Source organism: Macaca fascicularis, chromosome 14 (assembly GCF_037993035.2).
Source record: "Macaca fascicularis isolate 582-1 chromosome 14, T2T-MFA8v1.1".
Lineage (NCBI taxonomy): Eukaryota > Metazoa > Chordata > Mammalia > Primates > Cercopithecidae > Macaca > Macaca fascicularis.
In genome coordinates, this window is record NC_088388.1 from 45722584 (window position 1) to 45747589 (window position 25006).

Sequence of the window (25006 nt, forward strand, 5' to 3'; positions counted from 1 at the left end):
TATGCAGATAAAATAGACCCTCAATACAGATGTCATCTGAATCCATCCCGATCAATTGCTAGCTCTCACCAGGTTGTGATGTAAGTTAATGTCCAGCATGTTTAGAGCACCTAGCACAGGGGAGGGGAGGTGCTTGTTATTTTCCACTCTCAGCGACCTCAGAATCCCACCTTTCCCCTCTCTGACTTCCCTCCCAGGGTGCAGGAAAGGTCTGGGTTTGTTTTCTGGGCTCTGCCTGGAGGGCTAGTTGCTTAGGACAGAAAGCATTTCTGTAGCTTCGCCTTCTCCCAGTTAGTGGAACAGCCACTGTCTACTCTGGTTTACAGCCCATTTATGGTGGGGTACCCTGGTCACTTGGTGTTTGTGTAGTGTTTAATCATTAGGAGGCGGCCAGTTCTAATACTGTGAGCCACAGGGCATCTATGAATAAGTCAGCTATTTGCCTCAGCCTATCAGAGTCTGTTTTTGGAAGGCTTCTCTCCAAGAACACAAGGCTGACCCCTGACATAGAAGCTTCCCGGGGCACTGGGGTAGGTACTTCTGAAGGGCACAGTGAGACACGGCTACTGGAGGCGGCTATTACAGTGGCTTTGAGTATCAGAGTGGAGCACCTACTGGCCTAGAAGAAAAGTGGTTGGCCTTCAAAGATAGGATTTCCCAGAGAACAAAACTTCCCAGGCTCAGTCTCTTTTCTCCATCCCTCCCGCACATTCTATCTTCCTTTCCACCAAACCTGGACTGCCGTTTCTCTTCCTCACCACCTGTAACTCCCACCTGTTTCCCAAGGTCCAGCTAAAAGCCTATCACCTCCAGGAAGCCTTCCGTCTGACCCAGGCTACAGTGCTCTCGTTCTGCCCTCTCGAATCTGAACGCACTGACATCTCCTTGACTGCGCTATCTCTTCCTTTAGTTGCTCATGACCTGATCTTTGAGATACAGAGAGGGCTTTGGGATCTTTGAAAAAGGCTCCACTCCAGGCCCCTGTGTCCCCAAAGCACCTCTTACACAAGGAGTCCCCAGCAAGTATTATGCCTGATGAAAGGTGGTAGGGACTGAATTCCCCTTCCCATGCCCCAAATTCATGTTGAAATCTAACCCCCAATATGGTAGTGTTTAGAGGTGGAGTCTTTGGGAGGTGATTAGCCATGAAGTCAGAGCCCTTGTGAGTGAGGTGAGTGCCTAATACAAAGGATCCCAGAGACCTAGCTTGCCCTCTTTCTGCCATGTGAACGTACGAGCAGAAGTCAGAATTTCCGCAACCCAGAAGAGGGCCTTCATCAGAACTTGACCATGCCGGCATCCTGGCCTCGGACTTCCAGCTTCTAGAACTGTGAGAAAGAAGTGCCTGTTGCTTATTGCCACACAATGTATGCTACTTTGTTACAGCAGCCTGAATGGATGAAAACAGGTGGGACAGCCACACCCCCACATCATCTCAGGGAGGCTTGCCCTGATGTTTATTGAAGACCTGCTCTGTGTCACCCACTGTGCTGAGGGCTGAGATAGTCCTGAGAGTGAGAAAAACAACAGCGTGCATAGTGAAAACACCAAGGCCTCTGGATGGAGAGAGATAATTCATCCATCTAAAACTGGAGTTCCTTTCAATAAGCGCTGAATGAGTGCCTACTATGTGGCAGACACCATATTTTTGGGTCCTGGAAACCCAGTGATAAATAAGAGAATCCCTGTCTTGAGGCCAAGCAACAGGGAAAATAGGACAAAAAAGGTCAAGATTGGTTAGACTTAAAATAAAGGATTGCACGGGGTCCTTTGGGAGCCCTGAGGAAGGGACTTACTAAGCCTGAGATGCCTAGGAGTGGGCACTGGAGCTGAATGCAGAAAGAGGATGTGTTAGCCTGGCAAAGAAGGGTCAGGAGAGGGCATTCCAGGGGGCAAAGGCACAGAGGTTTACAACACCCCGGAGCATGCTAGAGACTGCCAAGAGTTTGGTGCAGCTGCCTTAGACGTTGGGGATGAGGCAGGTGTGATAGCAGGGGCCAAGGCTGGAGGGTCATCTCTGAGGTTTGCGCTTTATCCTGTATGTGACACGGAGCCCCAAAGGTTTTTCAGCAGGCAGGTGGGACACAGGGTCAGATCTGCATTTCAGGAGGATCACTGTGGCTGTGCTGGGGATGACGTGCTGGGTAACAGGACGGGCACAGCAGGACAGTGGCAGTGAGAGCAGAGAGACAGTGCCAGGAACCACAGCACACGAGGACGTGCTACAGAGCAGTGGATGAGGGAGGGAGAGGAAGCATTTGTCCCAGCTCTCCAGTGGAGCTCAAACCTGAAGTCTCTGAGCTGACCTCTGTGGCACCAGAGAGGCTGGGTCATTAGCATGACAAGTGCTGCTTGTGTACAGAGGCCTCCCTAGCTGACTTCCTGCAGGGACATTCAAGGCCAGGGCTCCCATTAGCTACCCCAGCTTGCTGGCTTTGCTCACTACCCCTTTATTCCAGATCATTAAGAACGCAGCCCTCTGGGAGGTTTCCTTGGGCCCTTTGTTTAAACTGAGAAGCAAGTACATTTAATTGCCTCAGCTAGACACCCTGCTTTACTCTCCCCACACCACCCTCCACACCCCTTCCTGGTCCGTACCCCAGGCCCTCCCCCAGGCAGCTTCATCCCACAGCTTGTGGCCTGAAACATAATAAGTGCATGCTCTGAGGCCCTCCTCAAATTATGGTTCTGATCTTTACTTCCAAAAGCAGAGCTGGAATTACAGCTTGGCTCTATGAGAAGTTCAAATCCACAGGGTCATAAACCCTTTCATGTTCTGTTTCAAGATCTTTGCTGGGGATTTTAACAGGTTTGCACCTCTGATGTTGTTACACAGTGGTTAGTCTGCCAGTTCCAAAGATTGAGACCTCCTGCCAGGATGTGGAGTGTGTTAACTACTTCAGGTTTTGCCAGTTATCCATCGGGGTCTCAGGTCTTAAATATCTTCTGCCTTTTATTCATTGCCAGAGTCCCCAAAGGACAGAAGAAGCCAGGGAATAAGAGCTGAGTGAGACCTCCCAAAGCAGATCACAAAGAGAAGGGGACATTGCACCAAGGAGGTGACACAGGCCAGTGACCACAGTGCTGGACCTGGGGCTAAGAGAATCCACATGTATATCCTGGCAGATTTATGCATTTTGGCCTTTCTGTGCCTCACTTTCCTCATCTGTGAAATCAGCATTCTGATCATGACTAAATAAAAATTGCTGCCATTGATCAATGGCACTGACTGGGCCAGGCACTAAGCTAACCTCGTGCATGGCACTGTCTCATTTAATCTTAACAGCAGCCCGATGAAGACATGGGGGCTCAGGATGGTTAACTGACCTCTATGTAGCAGCAAAGTCGGCGTCTGAACTTGTAAGAGCGTCACATAGGTTAAAATAATTTTTCCTGGCCTAGCGCGGTGGCTCACGCTTATAATCCCAGCACTTTGGGAGGCCAAGGAGGGCTAATCACCTGAGGTCAGGAGTTTGAGACCAGCCCGGTCAACATGGTGAAACCCCATCTCTACTAAAAATACAAAAAATTAGCCCGGCATGGTGGCGGGTGCCTGTAATCCCAGCTACTGGGGAGGCTGAGGCAGGAGAATCGCTTGAATCCAGGAGGCTGAGGTTGCAGTGAGTGTACTTGTGCAAAGCTTCTGATGAAAGAGAAGATCTGGCATGTCCAGGGGACTGGATGAAGGCAGGAGTCGGGGAGGGAAAGCGTGATGAAGTGAGGCTGGAGAGGTGCGCAGGGACCAAGATTGTGCCATAGCACTCCAGCCTGGGTGACAAGAGTGAAACTCCATCCAAAAAACCCCCACATTTTTCCAAAGCAATAGTAGGCTGGGTTAAACCATTCAGTCTCCCACAGGAAAAGTTCCTGAACATCAATAACCCCATTTTATTGAAGGCAAGTTGGGCCATGGTTATCTCTCTTTGAGGACTGGCTGAGGACTGAGTGGGAGGGTTCACCATGTGCCACAACAGCAGGGTTGATTTATGCCAGCCATGAGTGGCTTACAGCTGACTGATGCCCCTTTCTAATGGGTCACAGCCCTGTTCTGATTATTGGCTAGTGCCCTATTCTGGTTGGTTGGCACTAGAAGCACATTGGTTTTAAACATTTTGCACATCAGCCCTGCATCACAGTGCCCGGCAGTCATTTATTCCTTCATGGCATACGTAATGAGCACCCTCTCTGGACAGGCACTGTGCTGGGAGAGGGGATTCACCTGCAAACAGAGTTGACCTAGTTTCTCACTTATTGATACTTCCAGTCTAGCGGGAAAGACATAACAGGCAAATAGATAAAAATGAACACAAATGAAAGTAAAAGATGTCAAATAAACAGTTTCCAAAAAGAAACTAACAGCTGAAATTTTCTTTAGATCGAATGGTCGGTAGCAGCCTCTCTAAGTGGTGAAGTTTGAGTTGAGACCTGAAGGAAGAGAATGAGCCAGGCTTATAAGGAGAAAAGGAGGGGTGGGAAGCACAGTCTAGACAGAGGGGACAGTATGCGCGAAGCTTCTGACAAAAGAGAAGATCTGGCACGTCCAGGGGACTGGAAGAAGGCAGGAGTCGGGAAGGGAAAGCGTGATGAGGTGAGGCTGGAGAGGCGCACAGGGGCCAGAACACACACCACCTTGGAGGCCGTGGCAAGGAGTCTGGCGTTTATTCCAGGTGCAATGGAAAGGCACTAAGGGAGTGTTTCAGGCAGGGGCAGAGGGGATTTGATGTATATGTTAAGATTACAATAGCTACTGGGGCAGCCTGGTGTCTCTGATACAACACTGGCTTTAGAGCCAGACAGCACTGGGTTAGAATTCAAGCTCTGCCACTCTCTGCCTATGTAACCCTGAGCAAGTCATATAACACTGAGCCAGGATTCCTTATTTGTGAAATGTGGTTAATTCCTGTTGTAGTGAGTCCTCTGGGAGGTTAAAGCTAATATGTAGAGTACCCAGGAGCCTAGGAGAATACCTAGAACATACCCAGTGCTCAGTGAATGAAAGTTGTTGTTTTTGATGATGAAACTCAGACTAGAACCACAGATCCCAAACTGTCAAGAGTCCTATGGTGGAGTTTAAGCAGCCTCCCAAGGAACCTCTGTTTCTGGTGTACCCAGAGCTCTCATGAGTTGCTACCACATTGACAATGGAAAAATGAGCCTATTCTCTCCACAAAACTCTTCCACAAGTTGGAGGGGCCCTGGAGGTCCACCATCATTTCCCCACATAGTGCTCCACTAGCTTCCGGTTAGTTGTAGGGCACCCAAAGTGGTTCCTGCACTTACCTTCTAGTGTCCACCTTTGCACCCTATAGGAGGTGACATGACAGACTCCCACCCAGACTACAATGGCCTGTGGTTCTGTTCACATCTTCTCTAGGGCTTCAACTACTGCATACTCATAGGTTGCCCACAAGCAATGTCCAGGCAACTCAAATAAGCGGCCAGGGAGAATTTTTTTCATGCCTTATTGTGCCAGTACAGAAACCATAGGCTTCTGAGTCTCTCTCTCCAAACCTCAGGGTCAGCTAAAGGAAGAGGTACCAGTAGAAATCCTCAAGTTGGAGGTTTGAGCCCACTGAGCCATGCAGCCACCTCATTTCCCTCTGTCCCCATATAATCTCCACACAATCCTGCAACATCCCTCAAAATGTCAGGGTCTCTCTTCAGATCTCGTTTCAGGCAATTTTACAGTACTGAGCACCACAGATTAATGAGGGAGATAAATCAAAGAGCACAGCAGACGAGGGAAAATAACAGGACTGCAGCTGAAACACACAAGGCCAGCCTCTTCTTCCTGCATTACTGAGATGCAAAACAGCCACAGGGCTCTACAGCAGAGGCTGCTCCTAGAGGAGGCAATGGAAGACAGACTCTGCAGGTCAACTGGTGTGATCAACAAGACAATGGCAACTCTGAAGCCTCTGCTGGGGGTTCTGGCAATAAAACAGTTAAATGCCCTTAAGAGAAAAATATTATACTCACAGCTTCAAGCATCCCTAAGATCTTCTTAAGTAAAGGATAGAATTCCGTCAGCAATAGCAGAGCTTGGCCTGAGCCTGAGCCACACTCTTGGGCTTTCTTTTTGCTGAGCCTTCCAGATGGGGAAAATGACATATGGAAGGGGGACTGTCTTAAAGGTCAGAAATCCAGATGCAGTGGCCTTTGCAAGCACCTCAGTTGGTGCCAGGCCCTAGGGGATGCTCACCTATTACTCACGTAGGTCTAAACAAGGTTCGCTTTTTGGAAGGATAACAACTGACTCTTTAAACAAAGAGGGAGGCATGATAAAAAGCAAAAGTTTTGTGGCCAGAGAGACTTTAATTCAAATTCTAACTTTGCCCCTTATAGCATTGTGGCTTTGGGGAAGAAATGTCACCTTTCTGAGCCTCATTTTCCTTATTTGTAAACCTATTCTTTCCTTGTGTAACTTACAACTCGTTCCAAGTGCTGTTTTGTCCTCTGGCACGCTGGAGTACCATGCAAAGCCTGTCAACTGCATGAAAAATCACAGTATAGGAGAGTCCCTCCAAATGACCCGACATTGCCCATTCTCCAGGCTGACCACTGCCCTGCTCAGGACAGGCAGCACCCCCCCCTGTTAGTGCTGATTTAGGGACCAAAGTACATCCAAGTCTGATTAAATCCTGAGTCAAAGCATCCAGCAAAATAAATATAATTCAGCTACTTGGAATTTTGTTATCTCAAGGAAAATAAGACTACAATTTCATGAGTGTCATCTCTGAATATAATTTTGGTGAAGCTCCAATTAGAACAAAATCCATTGCAATGTATAATAGCAGATTTTCTCCAAAGCATCAGAAAAGTCCACTCTCCACTGCAGCTGTCCTCTTTGTACTTCTCCTTGGGAAGATTTCATTCTGGCTCTGCAGGCCCAGACATTCTTCTGTACCTGCCATCAGCAACAACTGCTATCCACTTCTCTCAAACACTTCGAAGTGCATCACAGCTTAGCCTAGGCTTAGCTTTGAAGTACAGTGAGGATGGACACCTTAAGGCCTTCTCCTCTCTGGAAGAGGTCTGCTGCCTGCAGAAGAGGGGGCCCCTCAGCATGCCAGCTACAAGAAGCCACTCAGCCTGCTGGAGTTGTACACATAAGAGGCCTTGGGCAAGAACCTCACTCCTAACTGAAATACCATCAAACGAGACACATGTCCTCATCACCATCACAGACAAACAGTTCACAGAGTCCCTGCCCTGCATGGATGAGCTATACCCATGAGTCATTCTGTTAACTCTGCCCTTCAAGTAATAAACAAGAACAGTGACTTACAGGAGCTCGAGGACCTTAAAGCTCAGCCGGGCTGACCACACAAATGAACAAATGGAGGTGCAGAGAAGGGAAGCACCTTGCCCAAGGTAATTCACTGGTGGCAGAGCCAGGTATAGGACAAGGTCTTTTGGTTCCTACTGCACTCCTTCCCTTATTGCCTGGATTGCATTCATAATCATCACCAAATAATGTGTGCTTTCATCAGTTACTTAGAGTTCCCTTTCCAAACCCACGGAGATGACCTTACTCCTGAAGGCTAGAGGACAGAGAGTAGTCACTGGGCTGCTAACAATCTCAATTTCCTCATTGGCAAAGTGACAGGGCTACAATTGATGATTCTGAACAAACCCAACCTTGACATTGAAAGCTTCTATTTGGTGTGAACTGGCTGAGGAGAGGCAACCTTGGGAAAACACATTTATATACAAAGTAACCTTGGATAGAAACACTGGTTCACTACAACTCTGGGTGTCACAGCTGTCCAGCATGACAAATGCAAAGGTTATAGTGAAACCAGGGACCCTTTTCCATAGGCCACTGTAAGTGTCTATATTCTGGGCTTATTTCAATCAGAGCTTACATTTCAATAACAGAAATCATTGCTAGGTTGATCTTTCTTTCTTTCTTTTTTTTTAGACAGAGGTTTTTGCTCTTGTCGCCCAGGCTGGAGTGCAATAGCGCAATCTTGGCTCACTGCAGCCTCCAACTCCTGATTCAAGCGATTCTCCTGTCTCAGCCTGCTGCGAAGCTGGGATTACAGGTGCCCACCACCATGCCTGGCTAATTTTTGTATTTTTAGCAGAGACGGGGTTTTGCCATGTTGGCCAGGCTAGCCTCGAACTCTTGACCTCAGGTGATCTGCCCGCCTCGGTCTCCCAAAGTGCTGGGATTACAGGCATGAACCACCACACCTAGCCCTAGGCTGACCTTTCAACATGACAAAAGATACTTAGGGAAACAAAGCGAAAATCCCAAATGGATGATGGGATAAGCAGGACTACTGGACACTTGGGTAATGTTTCTAAAGGATCTTTCACATCATCACTGGCAGGAAAAGGAAATTGCCTGCATTTTATTAGGATAACAGCAAGTTCCCAGTATAGGACCATATGTAGTCCCCAGAGATGCTTCTGGTCCTCTCTACCCCCAAGGCACATGGTCAAAGTCTCTATAGCACTTGGCACATCACGTTACAATGGCTTGTTTAGGTCTTTCTCTCTCTACTTGATTGTAAGCTTCTTGAGTACAGGGACTACATCCCACTCATCTTTGGATCCCAAGAGTCTGGCACATAATAGGTGCTCAGTAAATTCTAAACGATCACCAGCATTTTCTATGAGCCATTACATATTAAAACATGGTCCAAATACTTTGTTGAAATACAACTGACTCATAGCATTGAAAAAAATTCCTTAACCAACTCAACTATTATGTTCCTTCATCAACCAAGAAGACAATTACACCTGCTCACTCTTCCCCACCCAGAGGAGCTACCAGAAGCCATGTGATCAGACTGGGTGGCATAATGCCTGGCATCTGATAGGCATGCAGTAAATACGTGATGAACTGCATGATATGGCATTGGTTAAATAACCGGGGGAGGGGGAAACATCAAGCACAGGCACTCACTTGCACGTGATAAAAGCATGATAGTCATTAGTGCAGTGCACTACATATTTTCTGTTCTCTTTGCAGGCACATGGTATAACTGTACTTCCCTTCACCTTTGAATTAAGTGTAGCCATGTGACTTCCTTTGGCCAATAATGAGGAAAAGTTATGTGGGTCATTTCCAGACAGAAGCTTTAAGAAACTGCGTGTGGTTCACCATGTTTTCTCCTTGCAGTGAAGACTGTCAGTGCTCTAAATGGTAGTTCCTCTGACACTCTGGATCCCAGAGTGAGAATGATGTACAACATAGCCTTCCACTGACCTGTTAGGGCCAAATAGGGTTTTTTGAGAATTGTTTGTTATGCAGTATAACCTATGCTATCCTGACTCATACAAAAACGTTCACAGGTACCTAGATTAAAACACATGAAGTTATTTTCTGTTGCAGGGCACAGATATAGTCAGATTCTGATTCGGGGGTGGGGCCTATGCTTTGGGTTACCAGGGGAGTTGGCATAGAGAAAGGTGACCCATCTTGACCTTTCTCTTTGGCCTCTCATTCTTGCTTTCATATTGCTAGACATCTTTTCCTCCACACTTCGAACAATGATTAAGTTTAAAAAAACACCTTTAAACAACTGTTGAACAGTTCCATTTATAGAAAATGTACTTTAGGCTGGGTGCGATGGCTCATGTCTGTAATCTCAGCACTTTGGGAGGCCAAGTAGGTGGATCACCTGAGAGTTCGAGACCAGCCTGGCCAACATTGCGAAACCCCGTCTCTACTAAAAAAACAAAAAAACAAAAATTAGCTGGGCATGGTGATGTGCACCTGTAATCCCAGCTACTCAGGAGGCTGAGGCAGGAGAATCGCTTGAATCCAGGAGGCAGAGGTTACAGTGAGCCGAGATCGTGCCACTGCACTCCAGCCTGGGCAACAGAGCGAGACTCCATCTCAAAAAAAAAAAATGTATTTCAGGGGCATGACTATACTCTCTCTGACCCTCAGGTGTGCTTTTACTATAGTGTAAAAAAGTTATGGAACAAAGTTATGAAGTTGGGCAACACTAGGGAATGGGAGAGTCTCATGAGGTCACCATATGGCTCTTTCCTTTTTAAAGTGAAAACACTGCATGCACAAGAATGATACTCTGCAGACTACTCCTTCTCCTCTCTTTACAGTCCCCTGGTAGAATTCCTTTGTGGTTTAAGGTACAGATGGTTTACTTCCCATCAGCACCATCCCTTGTTCAGCACTTGGGGCTCCAGTCACTGATCCCGCAGCCAGTGGCACTAGCATAAAAGAGCCTCTTGGGCAAGACCAATGTAGTTATTATTACCCTGCTATTGAGGAAATAGGCCTTTGCCTCTAAGGCTCCTTTTATGAGCTTTAAAAGGAAAATGACTTTCACTCTCTCTTACTTTGTTTCTAGTTGTTATACACAACTAGGAGAAGAGGAAAGAGGATGGAAAGAAACCAGTGAAGATCATTAATGTTGGCCACTGTGCTAGAAGCATCTTCTCGTCCCAAGACAACGGGTATAACCCTTGAATGCAGGAATGAAAAATGCTCAGGGGCACTAATGGTATAACAGAAAGTTATAAGGCAGACAAAAGGAGAAGGCAAGGAAAATGAAAGAGGAAGAGAGGGGGAAGGGCTGGGAGTGAGAGGTAAAGAACAAGAGAGAGAGAGTCAGAGAGAGGGTCAACTGATTGACCCTAGCAAGAAAAGGTGAAGACACAATAATATGAGAGAAGTCATGAAGGAAGGAGGGCAAAGCAAGGACAAGTTCATCCTCACTTGGCCCAGTAGGAAGCTCAATGCTGAACTACTAAAAAATGCAACCATGTGAGACCTTATGTTTCATCAATCCGTGTTCTCTATTTTTCCCTTTTGTTGCACATCATATTCAAACTTACATTTCCCCACGGTCCTAATGCTATACTCATTTATTTTATAATTGTTCTCTTATTATATGCAGTTATTATAAGCTGTTATAGAAATAAGAGGGGTTAATTATGAGCTAATTAATTAAATATAAAGAAAAGTGAGTTGCAAAGAGGTAGAGCCTAGATTGCCCTAAGTAGTTTGCAGGACCTAAGAATTAGAGTATTTATCTGAGAGGCTGGGCACAGTGGCTCACACCTGTAATCCCAGCAGTTTGGGAGGCCGAGGTGGGCAGATTACTTGAGCTCAGGAGTTTGAGACCAGCCTGGGCAACATGGTGAAACCCTGTCTCTACAAAAATGCAAAAATTAGCCAGGTGCAGTGGCATGCACCTGTAATCCCAGCTACTTGGGAGGCTGAGACAGGAAAATTACTTGAGCTGGGGCAGAGGTTGCAGTCAGTCAAGATCATGCCATTGCACTCCAGCCTGGGGGATGGGAGTGAAACATTGTACCAAGAAATAAAATAAAAATAAAATAGTTATCTTAAGTGCTTCGCAAAAGCACTTTCACCACCCTCATTCACCTCATTTGATCCTCACAACAGTCCCGTGAGACAGTATGAATACTGCCCTCATTCCAGAGACAAAAACCGAAACTCAGGGGAGTTAAGTGACATGGAGAGTGAGGACTGGAATTGGGGCATGTTTACAACAAAACTCACATCTTTTCTTTATAGCTGCCTTGGCAATATAACTGCCATGGTTTGTATTAATGCTGTCCAAAAGAGTTTTCTACAGTGTGGGAAATGCTCTGTGTCTAGGAGGGCACTGGCCACATGGGACTTTTGAGTACTGGAAATGAGGCTAGTGTGATTAAGAAACCAAACTTTTAGTTAATTTTCATTAATTTTAAATAGTGGTGGCCATTATAGTAGGCAGCACAGATCTACATTCTCTCACCTCTACTACATGTATGTAGGGGAGGTAAGGCTCACATACTGGCAGCTAGAGATTGTATGAAGTATGAAGTGAGATTAGTGGTCAAAGAGGAGAGATCACCTTTGCTTTACTTGATGATGGTGGGAAGATTAGGAACTGACCTTACATAAAAAGTAGAGAGGGGAGGTAGGGGGCAGAGGGGGAAGGTATTTTAGGGTGCCCTTCTTAAACCATAGTCCCAGCCTCTGGAGGCCCTACAGATCCCCAAGCTCTGGGTAGAGAACCTCCAGCAATTGCTTAAGGGGCCATATAGTGGTTAGCCAAGACCAGGAGAGAAAAGTTTTTGAATGACTGCAGAATCTCTGCAGATCTGTTGGCCTCGGAATTCCTAGCTCACTAACGGGAAGCATCACCCCTGCCCTGCGATCTTGACATTGTAGACTCCTCCCTCAACTAACACCACAAACATTGCAATAAGTCAGAATTCACGAATAGGCATCCCTCTTCTAAACTTGCAAGAAGACCAAGGAGGCAACTGGCCTAGCTTTGTGTAAGAAGCAACCTTTTCCTTGAAGTCTGAGAACAGTGATGAGAAAAGGGGTGAGGGCAAACCCACTCGCACGGTCCATGTGTAACAGGTCTGGGAGGGAGACAAGTCAAGAAATATTCTCTTTTTCCTCCTAATGCAAATCATTTTGCATTGTCTCTGAAGGATAGAGTTCACCTTTCCAGCCGTTTGGGCATTGCTTGTATTTTCAGTGGCTAACGGCTCATTTAAAGAGACAATACCATGGTAAGGACTCAAAATTAGGGAAAATCTACAAGGAGAGCTCCCTAAAAGAAGCAGTATGTTAGGTGATTGGAGGATTGGGGGGTTGTCAGACAGGCCTGGGTTTGAATCCCAGCTTGGACACTCATTAGGTGTGTAACCCTGGGCAAGTTTACTGACCCTCTCTGAGTACCACTGCTTCAAATCTTTGGGAGGATTACACCTGATCCTCCCAAAGGGTCAGGTGTAAATGACACAGTATTTGTAAGGTGCTTGACACAGTTCCTGGCATAGAGCAACCCATCAGGAAATGGCAACTATTACTGGCTTTATTACCTTCTGATATAAGTTTATATTAGTTTTCTATTGCTGACATAACTTTACATCAGTTTTCTATTGCCATAACAAGTTAATATAAACTTAGTAGCTAAAAACAACAAAAACTGACTAGCTCACAGTTCTGTGAGTCAGAAGCTGACATGGGTCTCGCAGGCTAAAATCATGGGTATGTGCAGGGCTACATTCCTTTTTGGAGACTCTAGGAGCATCTGTTCCTATGGCTTTTCCCCTACATAGAGGCCGCCTGCATTCTTGGGCTGTAGCCTTCTTCCTCCATCTTCAAAGCTGGCAATGGCAGGATGAGTCCTTCTCACATCACATCACTCTGACCTCCTCCTTTTGGCCTCCCTCTTTCACTTTTGAGGACCTTGTGATTATGTTGGACTGCCTGAATAAGCCAGAGTAATCTCCCTAACTGCCAGCTGATTGGCAGTCTTGATTCCCCTCAGCATGAAACTTAACATATCCACGGATTCTGGAGATTAGAATGTGGCCATCTTTGGGGATGATTATTACACCTACCACAGGCTTAGAACGAAGCGTGAGGGGAGCAGTCTCTTCCCGTTTTTGCTGCTTCTCTTATGTGGCTCTCAGTAGGGACTATGCCTCAGAAATAACTTATTGGGGACCTACCGCCTGGTAAGGGCGCCAATTGCATCTGCCAGCTGGGGACCTCTGGCCTGGATTAAACTCTTTCCTCCAGATCAGACCTGAATCCATGAATGCACTGCTTGGTGCCAGAAGGCCTGCTTTGTTCCATATGAATCACAAAGCCAAGCAGTGTCCTGGGCTCTTGGAGTTCTTGTGACACTCCCAGCAAGGAAGGAGGGCTCAGCTTGGCAGGCTGCTCAAATACCAGGTTGCATAGTTACATTCTCACACCATGAGACTCTCCTTGAGAGAGGCCTTGCAATTCAAGCTGAAACTGAGACATCTCTGAGTGCCAAGGGCCTGGATGCAGCCTGAAAAGTCTGTACAGTGACTCTGAATCTTCCACTGAAACAGCAATCTCAATACTTAAAACATTCATAATTTGAAGGGTAATGAAAAACTTATAAGAAGAAGGAAAAAAAAAAGTCTCTCTTTTCTGCTTGGTTTCCTGGCACAAAGGTGGAGGGCGATTTTCATTTTGTTCGAGTCTCAGGCTGACTCTTCACCACACAGCATTTGTTTTTTTTTTTTTGTCTTTAGAAGGTTTGAAGTAATATGGCCTTATTGCCTAAATTAATAAAAAGCACTGAAGTTCAGTAAGTGTTCTAATGGCTTAGAAGAAAGTTACCAAGTAGTTCCAAAGTCCTCCTCCTGATCTAATGTCACACCAAGCCTGATTTCTGTCCTCCTTGTGCTGTCAATGGCATTTATGTGATCTTGGGATGACATTCAAGAGGAGCATCTAAATAACTGACCCGAATTATGTGCTCAGCCCGTTGTGTGCTAAAACACAGTTGGGTAAAGAAAAGGATGAGGAGGACGGTGTGGCTTTGCAGTCACCAAGAAAGGAACTTAGAAGTGGAAACTTTCCCAGAGCTGATCTTTATGCTTTCAAAGCTCTCAACTTGCTGAAGTTTGGGAATTTTTGATGGGTTCTGAAAGGACAGCAGTGCATGTAGGAACTGGCAGGATTTCAATGAGCCATTTGACTGTCTGTTAGCCTAGTCTCTTGGCCCTCCTTCCCACATTTCTTCTTCCCAGTCTGCCAGTTTGGAGACCTCCATGCCAAAGCTCCTTTTATCTGTCTGTTATCTGGAGCCTATGATGTGTAATAAGCCCCTCCATTTGTCCCTTTTGATCCTCTCTTCTCAGCCACCTGGCTCTAGTCTGCTGGAAGTAGACACTGATCACTATCAGGGAAAACCTGGAGCCCAGGGGTGGCAGCCCTAAAGAGTGACAAGAGATCAAGGGTACACTTTACTATCTTCTTTTCTTAGAAGCTGGCTGGTAACATACCAGACTCACCAACTGACATGGTCTCTATCTCCCAGGCTCTGAAGGCATCCATTCCTATCAGTTACTTTTAATAACCCTGAAGCTACCCCAGTCACATTCTGCTGCAAACAGGCAAGGTCTGCCTGGTAGGCCAGCATCCCTTAAGGTCTTTCCCTGGAAGAGCTGTTCTCCCCAGCTGCTTGGCTGTGGTTACTAACAGTGATCTGCCTTTCTTTCGTTTGCTGAGGTCTAACCAGGTTTAACCGCTCAGTACTTTTCCTCTTTCCCTTGTAGAACTCATGTGGTCTATTGCTTCTGTGTGAATCGAAAAAGGACTGGGCTATCTTTTTATACAGAACTTCCTGGAAAAACCTTAGCTCCAGGACCTTCGATTTTCAGGTTTAAAGGAAAGAATTCGGGTCAGTTATACAATTTAAGTTGTTTAAAGAACATATTTCCAATTACAGGGACAAGAACAGTATTATCCAAATTGCAGCCACTTGCATACTACCTTTGTTTTCTGATGTAACTACGTATCATCTGTGTAATATTCTTCCTCGATATTTCACATTAAATTGTCTCAAGTCTACACTATCCTTACCTTAAGCAGCATTTGTAAAATCACAGGTTTGATGTGTTAGTTGTAAGTTTTAAAAAAAAATTAAAATTAAAATGTAATTGTTAAAAAGGAGTATTTTCCTATCTGCCATCTAAAATTATCTCCTATACCACCATGATAGCCTCCCACTTTGGGAAACACTCATTTAGAATATAGATTTTGTAACTACATAAAACTAAATTTGTGATTTACATGAAGAATTTTATAGAAACAAACGTACTATTTCAACTTAGCCAAAGATGAAATATTACTATGGTCAGCTCACAGTTAACTTTGGAAATTATAAAAATTTAGCATATTCTAGAATAATGGAAAATATCTCTTTGCCTATAGGCCAGAACTTATGTAAAACAAGGATAAATTTGTAGTCATTTACAAATCCTATGTCTTTAAAAAGCCATCTGAGTATTTTCTTTAAAACTTTGTCAGTTTTCATTCAGTTTGTTTTTTGTTTTGAGACAGTCTCACTCTGTTGCCCAGGTTGGAATGCAGTGGCTGCAATGGCACAGTCTTGGCTCATTGCAACCTCCGCCTCCGGGTTCAAGCAATTCTCATGCCTCCACCTCCCGAGTAGCAGGGATTATATGTGTGCATCACCACAACCGGCTAATTTTTGTATTTTTAGTAGAGACAGGGTTTCACCATATGGGCCAGACTAGTCTCAAACTCCTGACCTCAGGTGATTTCCCCGCCTCGGCCTCTCAAAGTGCTGAGATTACAGGCATGAGCCACCATGCCCGGCCTCATTCAGTTTTAATTTTTTTTTTTTTTTTTTTTTTGAGACGGAGTCTCGCTCTGTCGCCCAGGCTGGAGTGCAGTGGCCGGATCTCAGCTCACTGCAAGCTCCGTCTCCCGGGTTTACGCCATTCTCCTACCTCAGCCTCCCGAGCAGCTGGGACTACAGGCGCCTGCCACCTCGCCCGGCTAGTTTTTTGTATTTTTTAGTAGAGACGGGGTTTCACCGGGTTAGCCAGGATGGTCTCGATCTCCTGACCTCGTGATCCGCCCGCCTCGGCCTCCCAAAGTGCTGGGATTACAGGCTTGAGCCACCGCGCCCGGCCTCTCATTCAGTTTTAAACAAATGATCATATCGGAGCATTCCATTCTGGAGAGAACCAAAGGACATTGTTGTCCATCTGGTTTAACTATACAGGCTGAACTAAAACAACCTAACAAGTGCTACCTATCTTTTCAACCCCACCCTCAGATCCTCTATCTCCAGAAGCAGAAACAAGCTCAGCTGTGATCTATCATAATTCCATTAATCCTACAATGAAGCATTAAATTAAACTTTCTAGCGGAGATTCTTCTGCTACAAGGAAAACTGTATCTTGTGAGGCCTGTATTTTATGCAGATAGATTTACTAAACAACGGAGAGAAGAATACAAATAAGCAAAATAATTTGGCAAATTGTGAAATCTCCAGTGGGGGTGTTGTAGTAACTGATTTTTCCTGTTATTATTTACTATAAAGATTTTAGTTACAGAGAGTTTAGTTTCACCTTAGAAACAGCAGTTCTCAGGCTGGGTGCAGTGGCTCACGCCTGTAATCCCAGCACTTTGGGATGCCGAGGCAGGTGGATCACCTGAATTTGAGAGCTTGAGACCAGCCTGGACAACATGGTGAAACCCCATCTTTACTAAAAATTCAAAATTAGCTGGGCACGGTGGTGCACACCTGTAATCCCACCTACTTGGGAGGCTGAGGGCGGTGAATTGCTTGAACCCGGGAGATGGAGGTTGTAGTAAGCCGGGATCATGCCTCTGCACTCCAGCCTGGGTGACAGAGTGAGACTGTCTCAAAAAAAAAAAAAAAAAAAAAAAGGGAGAAGGAGAAAAAAAGAAAAAAGAAAGAACAGTTCTCAAATGATTCATATTTCTATGGAATTCTCAAACCCATTCCTTTCTTTGTTAATTACAGGAAAAAACCTGACTTGAGCTAAAACCCTAGTGGAAGGCCTTTTGACATCCCTGATATAAATCACAAGCCTGGGTACTGGGGGGACTCTAAGGAGGACATATTCAAGTTAGTGGTAGAGACTGGGCCAGATCCCAAGTTCCTAACAACTCATTCAGTGTTTCCCAGCCTTCTCTGAGAGAACATGAAGATTCTTCTTCGGCAAATTCCATCTCTGGGTGTGATTTTAGTATTTGTCCCTTTGGTGTGCTGCCCTATTTCTCTAAAGCCAGACAATTACAGAATTCACTTAGCTCTTTGTAAAAAGCATGCCCTGGGAACAGCAGGAAGCTGTTCTTGTGCTACTATTCGGCTTTCTGACATAAAAGGGTTAGTACCCAAAAAGTCTATGGTCATTTTACAACACTTGCATCTAAATTCCATGTTACGTCTCATCAACCCAGATGTGGAAAGAGGTCAAGTGTTCCAGCAAATCCTTAAACAGCCAGATCATTAAGGGTATTTGAAATCTGCACTGAAATCCAGAATTATAGCACATTAGAACTGGAAGGGATAATAGAAATCATACAGTCCAAACTCCTCACCTTCATAGGTTGCTCTGGGTCATAGAATCAGTTTGTCAGAGTAAGGCTAGAACTTGGAGGCCAAATAGTCCTCTTTTGTTATCATAGTATTTTCTGAAGCTCTTTTCTTCTCTGACAGCAGTGGCAGTGATGCCTGATCAACCTCTATGATGGCAACTACTTAGCATGTGGTGTATAAACCCATGTCCTTAAGTGTTGCCTCCTAATACCTTGCAACAGGAGGCTTTTTGGTGAAGGTGACTCAGCCAAGGCTAGGAGAGATCCTTTCTGCACACAGACCTTCTGTGCCACAAGGTGCAATACCTAGAAAGCTGGCTAATGAGAGAGGAAGTAAAGCACATCCCTAGGGCCTGCTGAATTGACAAAGACACAGTAGCAACAAGCAAAACAATAACAAAAACCACCCAAGCCTGAACTCCCTATGTTATTGCTGTCAGAAGCACCACCCTACACAGAAGCAGGACTCAAGAATCCTCAGCAGCCCTTTCCTACCTACTGTGCCTGTTTCTAACCCCAGGTATAGATTCCAGGCCTCCCCTCCTCTCTGTGGGTTAAAGAAGTCTCCATTCACTCTCCCAATATCATAACCCTCATTTCTCAGGCCACCCTGGGATCACCTCTGCATCTGACCAGCCTCACGTGGAGGAAGCTTACCTGTCAGCGTCTCCGAGGCCCAGGGAGGTATTTCGTTGCAGCGTCTCCCGTACCACAGCCATCCCATCAGGGAGCCGGTTCAGGCGACGGGTGTAGAGGCCAAGTCCACCATCAGTCATGTATCTTTAAAAGGAGAAGAGGATAATGCACATGAATGTCAAAAGCAAGTGGCTTCCAGGCCTGCATTCATATCCAGAAGCCCTGCACAGCCCCCTGCACAGCCACCAAGTCCTCTAAGGGGGAAGTAACTGAGGATTCCCTGAGGTTCTGGCACTGATCACAGCCCATGGATAACTCAGCTGGTGATCCAACCTATAGGATCACCAGCTTGCTAACAAAAACGTAAAAAAAGAGAACGAACTCAGCTTAATTAACCCAAACTCACAGGCACCTACGAAGCAGAAGGGAACTAGTGAATAAAATTAACTGTCAGATGGATTCATGACATTCTTTTTAATGCCATTGATTATACAAGCAGGTGTTTTACCTGAGTAATGGAAATGGAACTGACAAATCATTGGCAAATCATAGGCAATATTACAGAGCAGTGCAGTGGAAAAAACAGGCAAGGCTTTGAGAGGGTGGAAAGAAAGGATAGAGGATAGATGAGTGACCTTTGCCATCACAGGCAAGTCACTTCCCTGGAGGGTGAGTTTTTCACCCAAACTATAGGACTATCACAGCCTGTGATATGTGGGAATATCACAACATGGGCATGAGGATTAGTGAGATAAGCAGCATGAAAGTACACTGCAATTTGTGTAAGACTATATAAGTGAAAGACATTATGGTTGTCATGATCACGGAGTGAATTTCACCCTTGATACTGATGTTTTAAGGGGGTTGTCACAAAACTCTGTGAAGAACACTAATGCTAATTTATTCTTTTTTTGGTAATGCTACAAAGCTGTCTTCTGATGAAATCAGTGCTGTTCTTGGGAGGGAGGATGTCTGGAACTTTCTGTACAGATGGCTGATTGTCTACCAACCAGACAAGTTCCTAAAAGCCTAGCCACTAGTAGGAGGTAGCTCAGTCCAAGGCAGCTGTACCTTATATCTACCTTGGCTTCCTCACAGCCCCCATAAAGGAGGCTGGCTGTGTCATTTCCCTCATCTTCAGAGGAGAACAGGAAGGCAAAGCAAAACTTGGGCAGAGCCAGAAACCAAACTTGGATTCCTTCAATCCCTTATGGGCCCCATCAGATCGCCCTGCAAGCTATCTGAAAATGCAAGCATTTTACATTCCAAATCAAGTAATATATAGTAAGAGGACTAATGAGTCATTATTTTTCTGAAACAGGGTCAGCTGAACATGGAAAGTTTTATTGCACTTGACATTTTAACTTTTGCATATATGGAGTCGACCCCGAGGGTTCCCAATCCTTGAATTTCTTCTACCTGTAGCTGGGGATCTTTTGGGGATATATTTTTCAAGAACAGAATTATGAGATGCAAACAAGATTGCCCAGACCAGGAAGTTCAAGTAAGGGGCAGAGAAGAAAATTCTCACTGGAGTTGTCTCATGAGAAAAGCATCTTACAGAATGGGTAAGAGGAACCCAGGAAGCTTCTAACCTATTGTGTCTAAATTCAACACCTCCAATGTTCCCTCCTCCTCCCTTTATGACATTGATGATCACTGAGGTCACAATGTCAACAGAATGAAAAATCTGTTGGAGTGAATCAGACCAAGTGTTTGTGCTTGTACTGAAAATGCAACAGAAGAGACTGAAGTTTTCACTCAACTTTATCATTTTAAAAACCACTCTGTGAATATACTAAAAACCATCAAATTGTATGCTTTAAAATGGTGAATTTTTAGCCGCGCATGGTGGCATGCACCTGTAGTCCCAGCTACTTGGGAGGCTGAAGCAGAAGAATCGCTTGAACCCAGGAGGTGGAGGTTGCAGTGAGCCGAGATGGTGCCACTGCACTCCAGCCTGGGTGACAGAGTGAGATTCCATCTCAAAACAAAACAAAACAAAACAAAACAAAAACAAAACAAAAAAGAAACCCCCAAAAATAAATAAATAAGATGGTGAATTTTATGATACACGATTTAAATCTCAATAAAAATATAAAAACCAATTGCAGCTATAGTTAAATAATTATTTGTCTAATTACCCTTCAATGCATGTCTTTCACACTAAACAGTAAGTTCTTTGCAGGCAGAGATTCTTATTTTGTTCAAATCTATATCTTTTTTTTTTTTTTGAGACGGAGTGTCGCTCTCTCGCCCAGGCTGGAGTGTAGTGGCCGGATCTCAGCTCACTGCAAGCTCCGCCTCCCAGGTTTACGCCATTCTCCTGCCTCAGCCTCCTGAGTAGCTGGGACTACAGACGCCCGCCACCTCGCCCGGCTAGTTTTTTGTATTTTTTAGTAGAGACGGGGTTTCACCGTGTTAGCCAGGATGGTCTCGATCTCCTGACCTCGTGATCCGCCCATCTCGGCCTCCCAAAGTGCTGGGATTACAGGCTTGAGCCACCGCGCCCGGCTCAAATCTATATCTTATGCATGAGCTTAGTACATACTACATGCTTATTAAATACTGTTTTTGTTGAATGAATGAACACATGAATGAATGAAGCCCAAAGACACAGCCATAGGGCTGTGCAAATTTTTTTTGCAAGAACACTGATTACAGGTTTTCTTTCCTCTTAAGCATTAACAAACTTACATTTAAGATATATGGCAAGCAAATTAAACTGTCGATCTGCCAATCTACCCATCATCCATCTATCCATCCATCCAGCCAGCAACCCTCCAACAGATAGAGTGACTCAGGGTAGAGTAATGGGTTATGGGCATCCATCCTACAACTAGCACAAGGAGGAAAAAACACCTACACCAAAATGTCATAACTTTGCCAGAGGCTGGACTTTCCAGATCACATGTCCTTTCAAGGAGAACTCAGTGGAAGCTCTTCACAATACAATCTATTGCACCATTAAGCAAGGCATTTAATTTTGATTTTAGCAAAGTCTGTCCAGCCAGTTAGATAAACAAAATTCTTTCAACTGGGGAGATCTTGTCAAAGGACAAACAAACTAATTTTAGCATTCATTTCCCTGCTGGATTTTTATTGCTGGTGAAACAACACACACGGTTGGGTAATTACACACACACAGGCATATAGACAAGGCCCACACATACAGAACCCTGGCTTCCTGCTAAGGCCAGACTGTGGGGCCTGGTAAGCATTCCAGACACAGAATGCTGAGACATATTGCAGCCCCAGCCCAGCTACACCCGGGTGCAATGTGGATGTGTCAGAAAATGACAACCCCAAAAAGCGGGAAAGCCTCTGAGAAATGGGACTGAAATGGAACTGAACGTGTGAACTGGGCTTGTTGCTGGGAATTCTGACTTTGTTTCGGCAGAGGGGAGGGGAAAGGCAAAGCTAAATCAGGATCTTCTGCCCTCTCAAACTGCAGGAAGAACTGAAAGTCAGGGAGCTGAATGCAACTAGTCTGACAATGATCTAGTTTCAAGACTGCAAGTCTATTTCACTTACTGTACGCATGTAGAGGGAGGGCAGGCAGGGTGATAAGGAAAATGGGGAACTTAGTACCTCTTCTTCTAGAGATAAGTGAACGTGTTCAATTGTTTTTTTAACAAAAATATTCTTTAAGATAAATTATGTTGCATGTTTCTCCCTGGGAGACGGCACAGCACCAGAGACAGAGCTGTGGTTAGAGCCAGCCTCACACTCAAGAAACTAATTTAAAATATTTCTAAATTATTATCCTCCAATTACGATGATTTACAAACAGCTCTGCATATATTTAAAAATAACTCCTGTATTATACAGTCAATGAAAAATATACAAATTTGGGTTTGCTGGACCAAAATTCGTATAGGAATTGGCTATTGTATACATTAATATAGACTGCCTTAACAAAGTGAAGCCCTTAAGAAAGCATAATTCACAGATGAAGCAGCCATGGGTGTGCTTATCTGAAACACTGGCTTTTGCCCAGGGGTGTTAAAAAAGCTTGTGTTTCTGAAGGTTCGGGGAGCCAGGGGACTCACGGCCTCACCGGCCTCTTTAGGAGCTTTTACAAGAGGCTCATACTGGGTGAAGAAATGACTTGCCTGAGGACACAAGCAAAGGAACCAGCTGATTCAACAACTGAATCTCAGAACAACCATGCCACACTTTCCTTCTCCTTAGAGAGATAAACAATTAGTGCTAGAGCCTAATGAGGTGCTGGTAACATCCTAATGTCTTCTGAGTGGGCTCCTGACTGAGTTGCCAAGCTACTGAACCAGCCCCCTCGTTACCCTTCCGAGTTCTGCAGCAGTAGGTGGATGGAGGCGGCTCTCCACATCCACCTTCTAAAGCTTCCCCAGAGACCCCTGGATGGAAAGAGTAAGAGCCTTTGCTAAAGGGACAAGGTGACTGTGGGGTGTTTTTCTTGCTTCCTTAGGGTGGCCCATGAGCATCAGGGTTAAGGAACATGACTCTGTTGTCAGACCCAAGTTGTTCAAATGCCTTCTCTGCCCCTTGCTGGCTGAAGGACCTAGTATACATCATTGTTAGTAAGTACTGATGGAACTGAATGCTCACTGGGTACTGTGTTAAGTGCTTCACATAAATCATGGCGTTCAACCTTCAAAATCATCTTATCAAGTATATTATCATCTCTATTGTTCAGATGAGGAAAACAGAACTGTGGTTAAGATCCCAGTGCAGGCAGGTGAATTCAAATCCCAACTTTGTCACATTTCAGTGCAATTTCTTCTAGCTTAAGTTCCCTCATAGGATTGCGGCAGGTTAAATGAGACAGTGCATATGTTTAGAAAGCCCAATGCCTGGCATGTAGGGAGCACTTCCTAATTATTAGATGCTTACAGGAATGGCAAGACCTAGTTTCTGCTCTGGTGAAGCTCAAAACCTACTGGGGACTAAGACATGCAAATAGCTCTACTGCTACATAAAAGTGCTATAACAGATGAATGCATGACTCGCTTTGGGAACACACAAGAGAAAGTATCGCAGAGGAGCGCTGTTTAAGTCGGCCCTAAAGGGTGCAGAGGAGTTTGCCAGCCAAAAGAGGATCCATCAACACACATGGATAACATATGCAAAAGCAGAGAGAAATGGAAGAGGGGAAGGTATGTGCAGAGAAGGGTAAGTAGTTCATTGTTGCTGGAACACAGGGATCACAGCCAGGAACTGGGCTGCATGGGACCTGGGGGATGGTTCTGAACACCTTGGATGCCAGACCTTTGCCTGTAAGATGGGGGGATACATGAAGGTACTAATGAGTAACAGGCTCTGGCTTCTGTTTCAAAGAGAACGTCGACTTTTCGATTCTTCTATCATTCTGTATTCAATTTTTGTGGGCATTTTCTCGTATTTTCTTCTACAGATTTTTCAGAACACACCATTTCCTAGTCCTGTCTGAGTCATCCCAGACCTCCAGGAGCTGGCCAGACTTGAAGGGTAGACCTTACCATCCCTCCAATCAAGACAGACCTGTGAAGGCAACATGCCTTTTACAAAAGGAACTTTCTCTACAGAATAGGTTGGTAACTGACACTAGCTACGAAAAAGCTGTGGAATCTAATAGGACCTGTTAGAACAAATACTCTACACTTCAAGTCCAACATTTAGTAAATAGATTTCTTCCCTTTCTTTAAATGTAATGATGCAACAATGTGGAACCAAGTGAAACTGGCTTTGTGAGTCACCTTCAGAAGCGGCAAAAGGTGGCTTCTCATTTCCAAAGTTCACAGTTCAACATGGCCTGCATAAGTAATACAAACTGACTGTCACTAATCTCACCAGAAATCACCTCTGTCAAGAACTGTGCGAGGAGAGAGGGGACAGAGAAGGAAAGAAACATGTACCAACTTGCTCTAGTCGAGTGCTTTTCTAATAGAGCATGACATAAAAAAAACACACCTCTCAGATGCAAGAAATGAAAGAACAAACAGAAAACAAATCAATCCTATGTAATTACTTTTCTTCAAAGACATGTCAGCCTGTCTCTATTTTTTGGACACACTTTTGGTTGAAACGTGGAAAATGTGGACACAGAAACATGGAATAATTACAAATGTGTGTGTAATATTCCTTGCCAATAACAATATAAATATCCAGACATATATATCAACACATACTTTGTTGCATAAGGTTGAAAAAAATGATGGGGGCTGATGAAAAGCCCTTATCGTTGAGCATGTCACCAACATCCAAATCACCAAACATCATACGCTTTCACAGGACCCTCTACTTGGTTATAATACGGTGTGACATTCATTCTCTGAGTTTATTAGGATGTAAATTGAGTTTCTGGACAGACCTGGAAAAGAATCCCTTTAGTTTAGGGCCTCTGAGAAGTCAGATGAATCAACTTCACTACAGGTCATAGGAGGACGCACCAGCCAACGAGTCTAACAAAGCTGCCTGCATCCTTTTGAAAAAAGCTGACAGGCTGGATGGTGGCTCATGCCTGTAATCCCA

The 25006-nt window shown here is 44.9% G+C and overlaps 1 protein-coding gene across 14 annotated transcripts in view; it reads right to left on the bottom strand.

Moving 5' to 3' along the window:
* NAV2 (neuron navigator 2) overlaps positions 1-25006 on the bottom strand; it is a 767244-nt gene that overhangs the window by 120125 nt on the left and 622113 nt on the right. For all 14 annotated transcript variants that reach the window (XM_015434980.4, XM_065528383.2, XM_074014039.1 and 11 more), the window contains one exon: positions 18536-18658. In XM_015434980.4, the coding sequence (XP_015290466.2) occupies positions 18536-18658 (123 nt within the window). The remainder of the gene's footprint in view (positions 1-18535; positions 18659-25006) is intronic.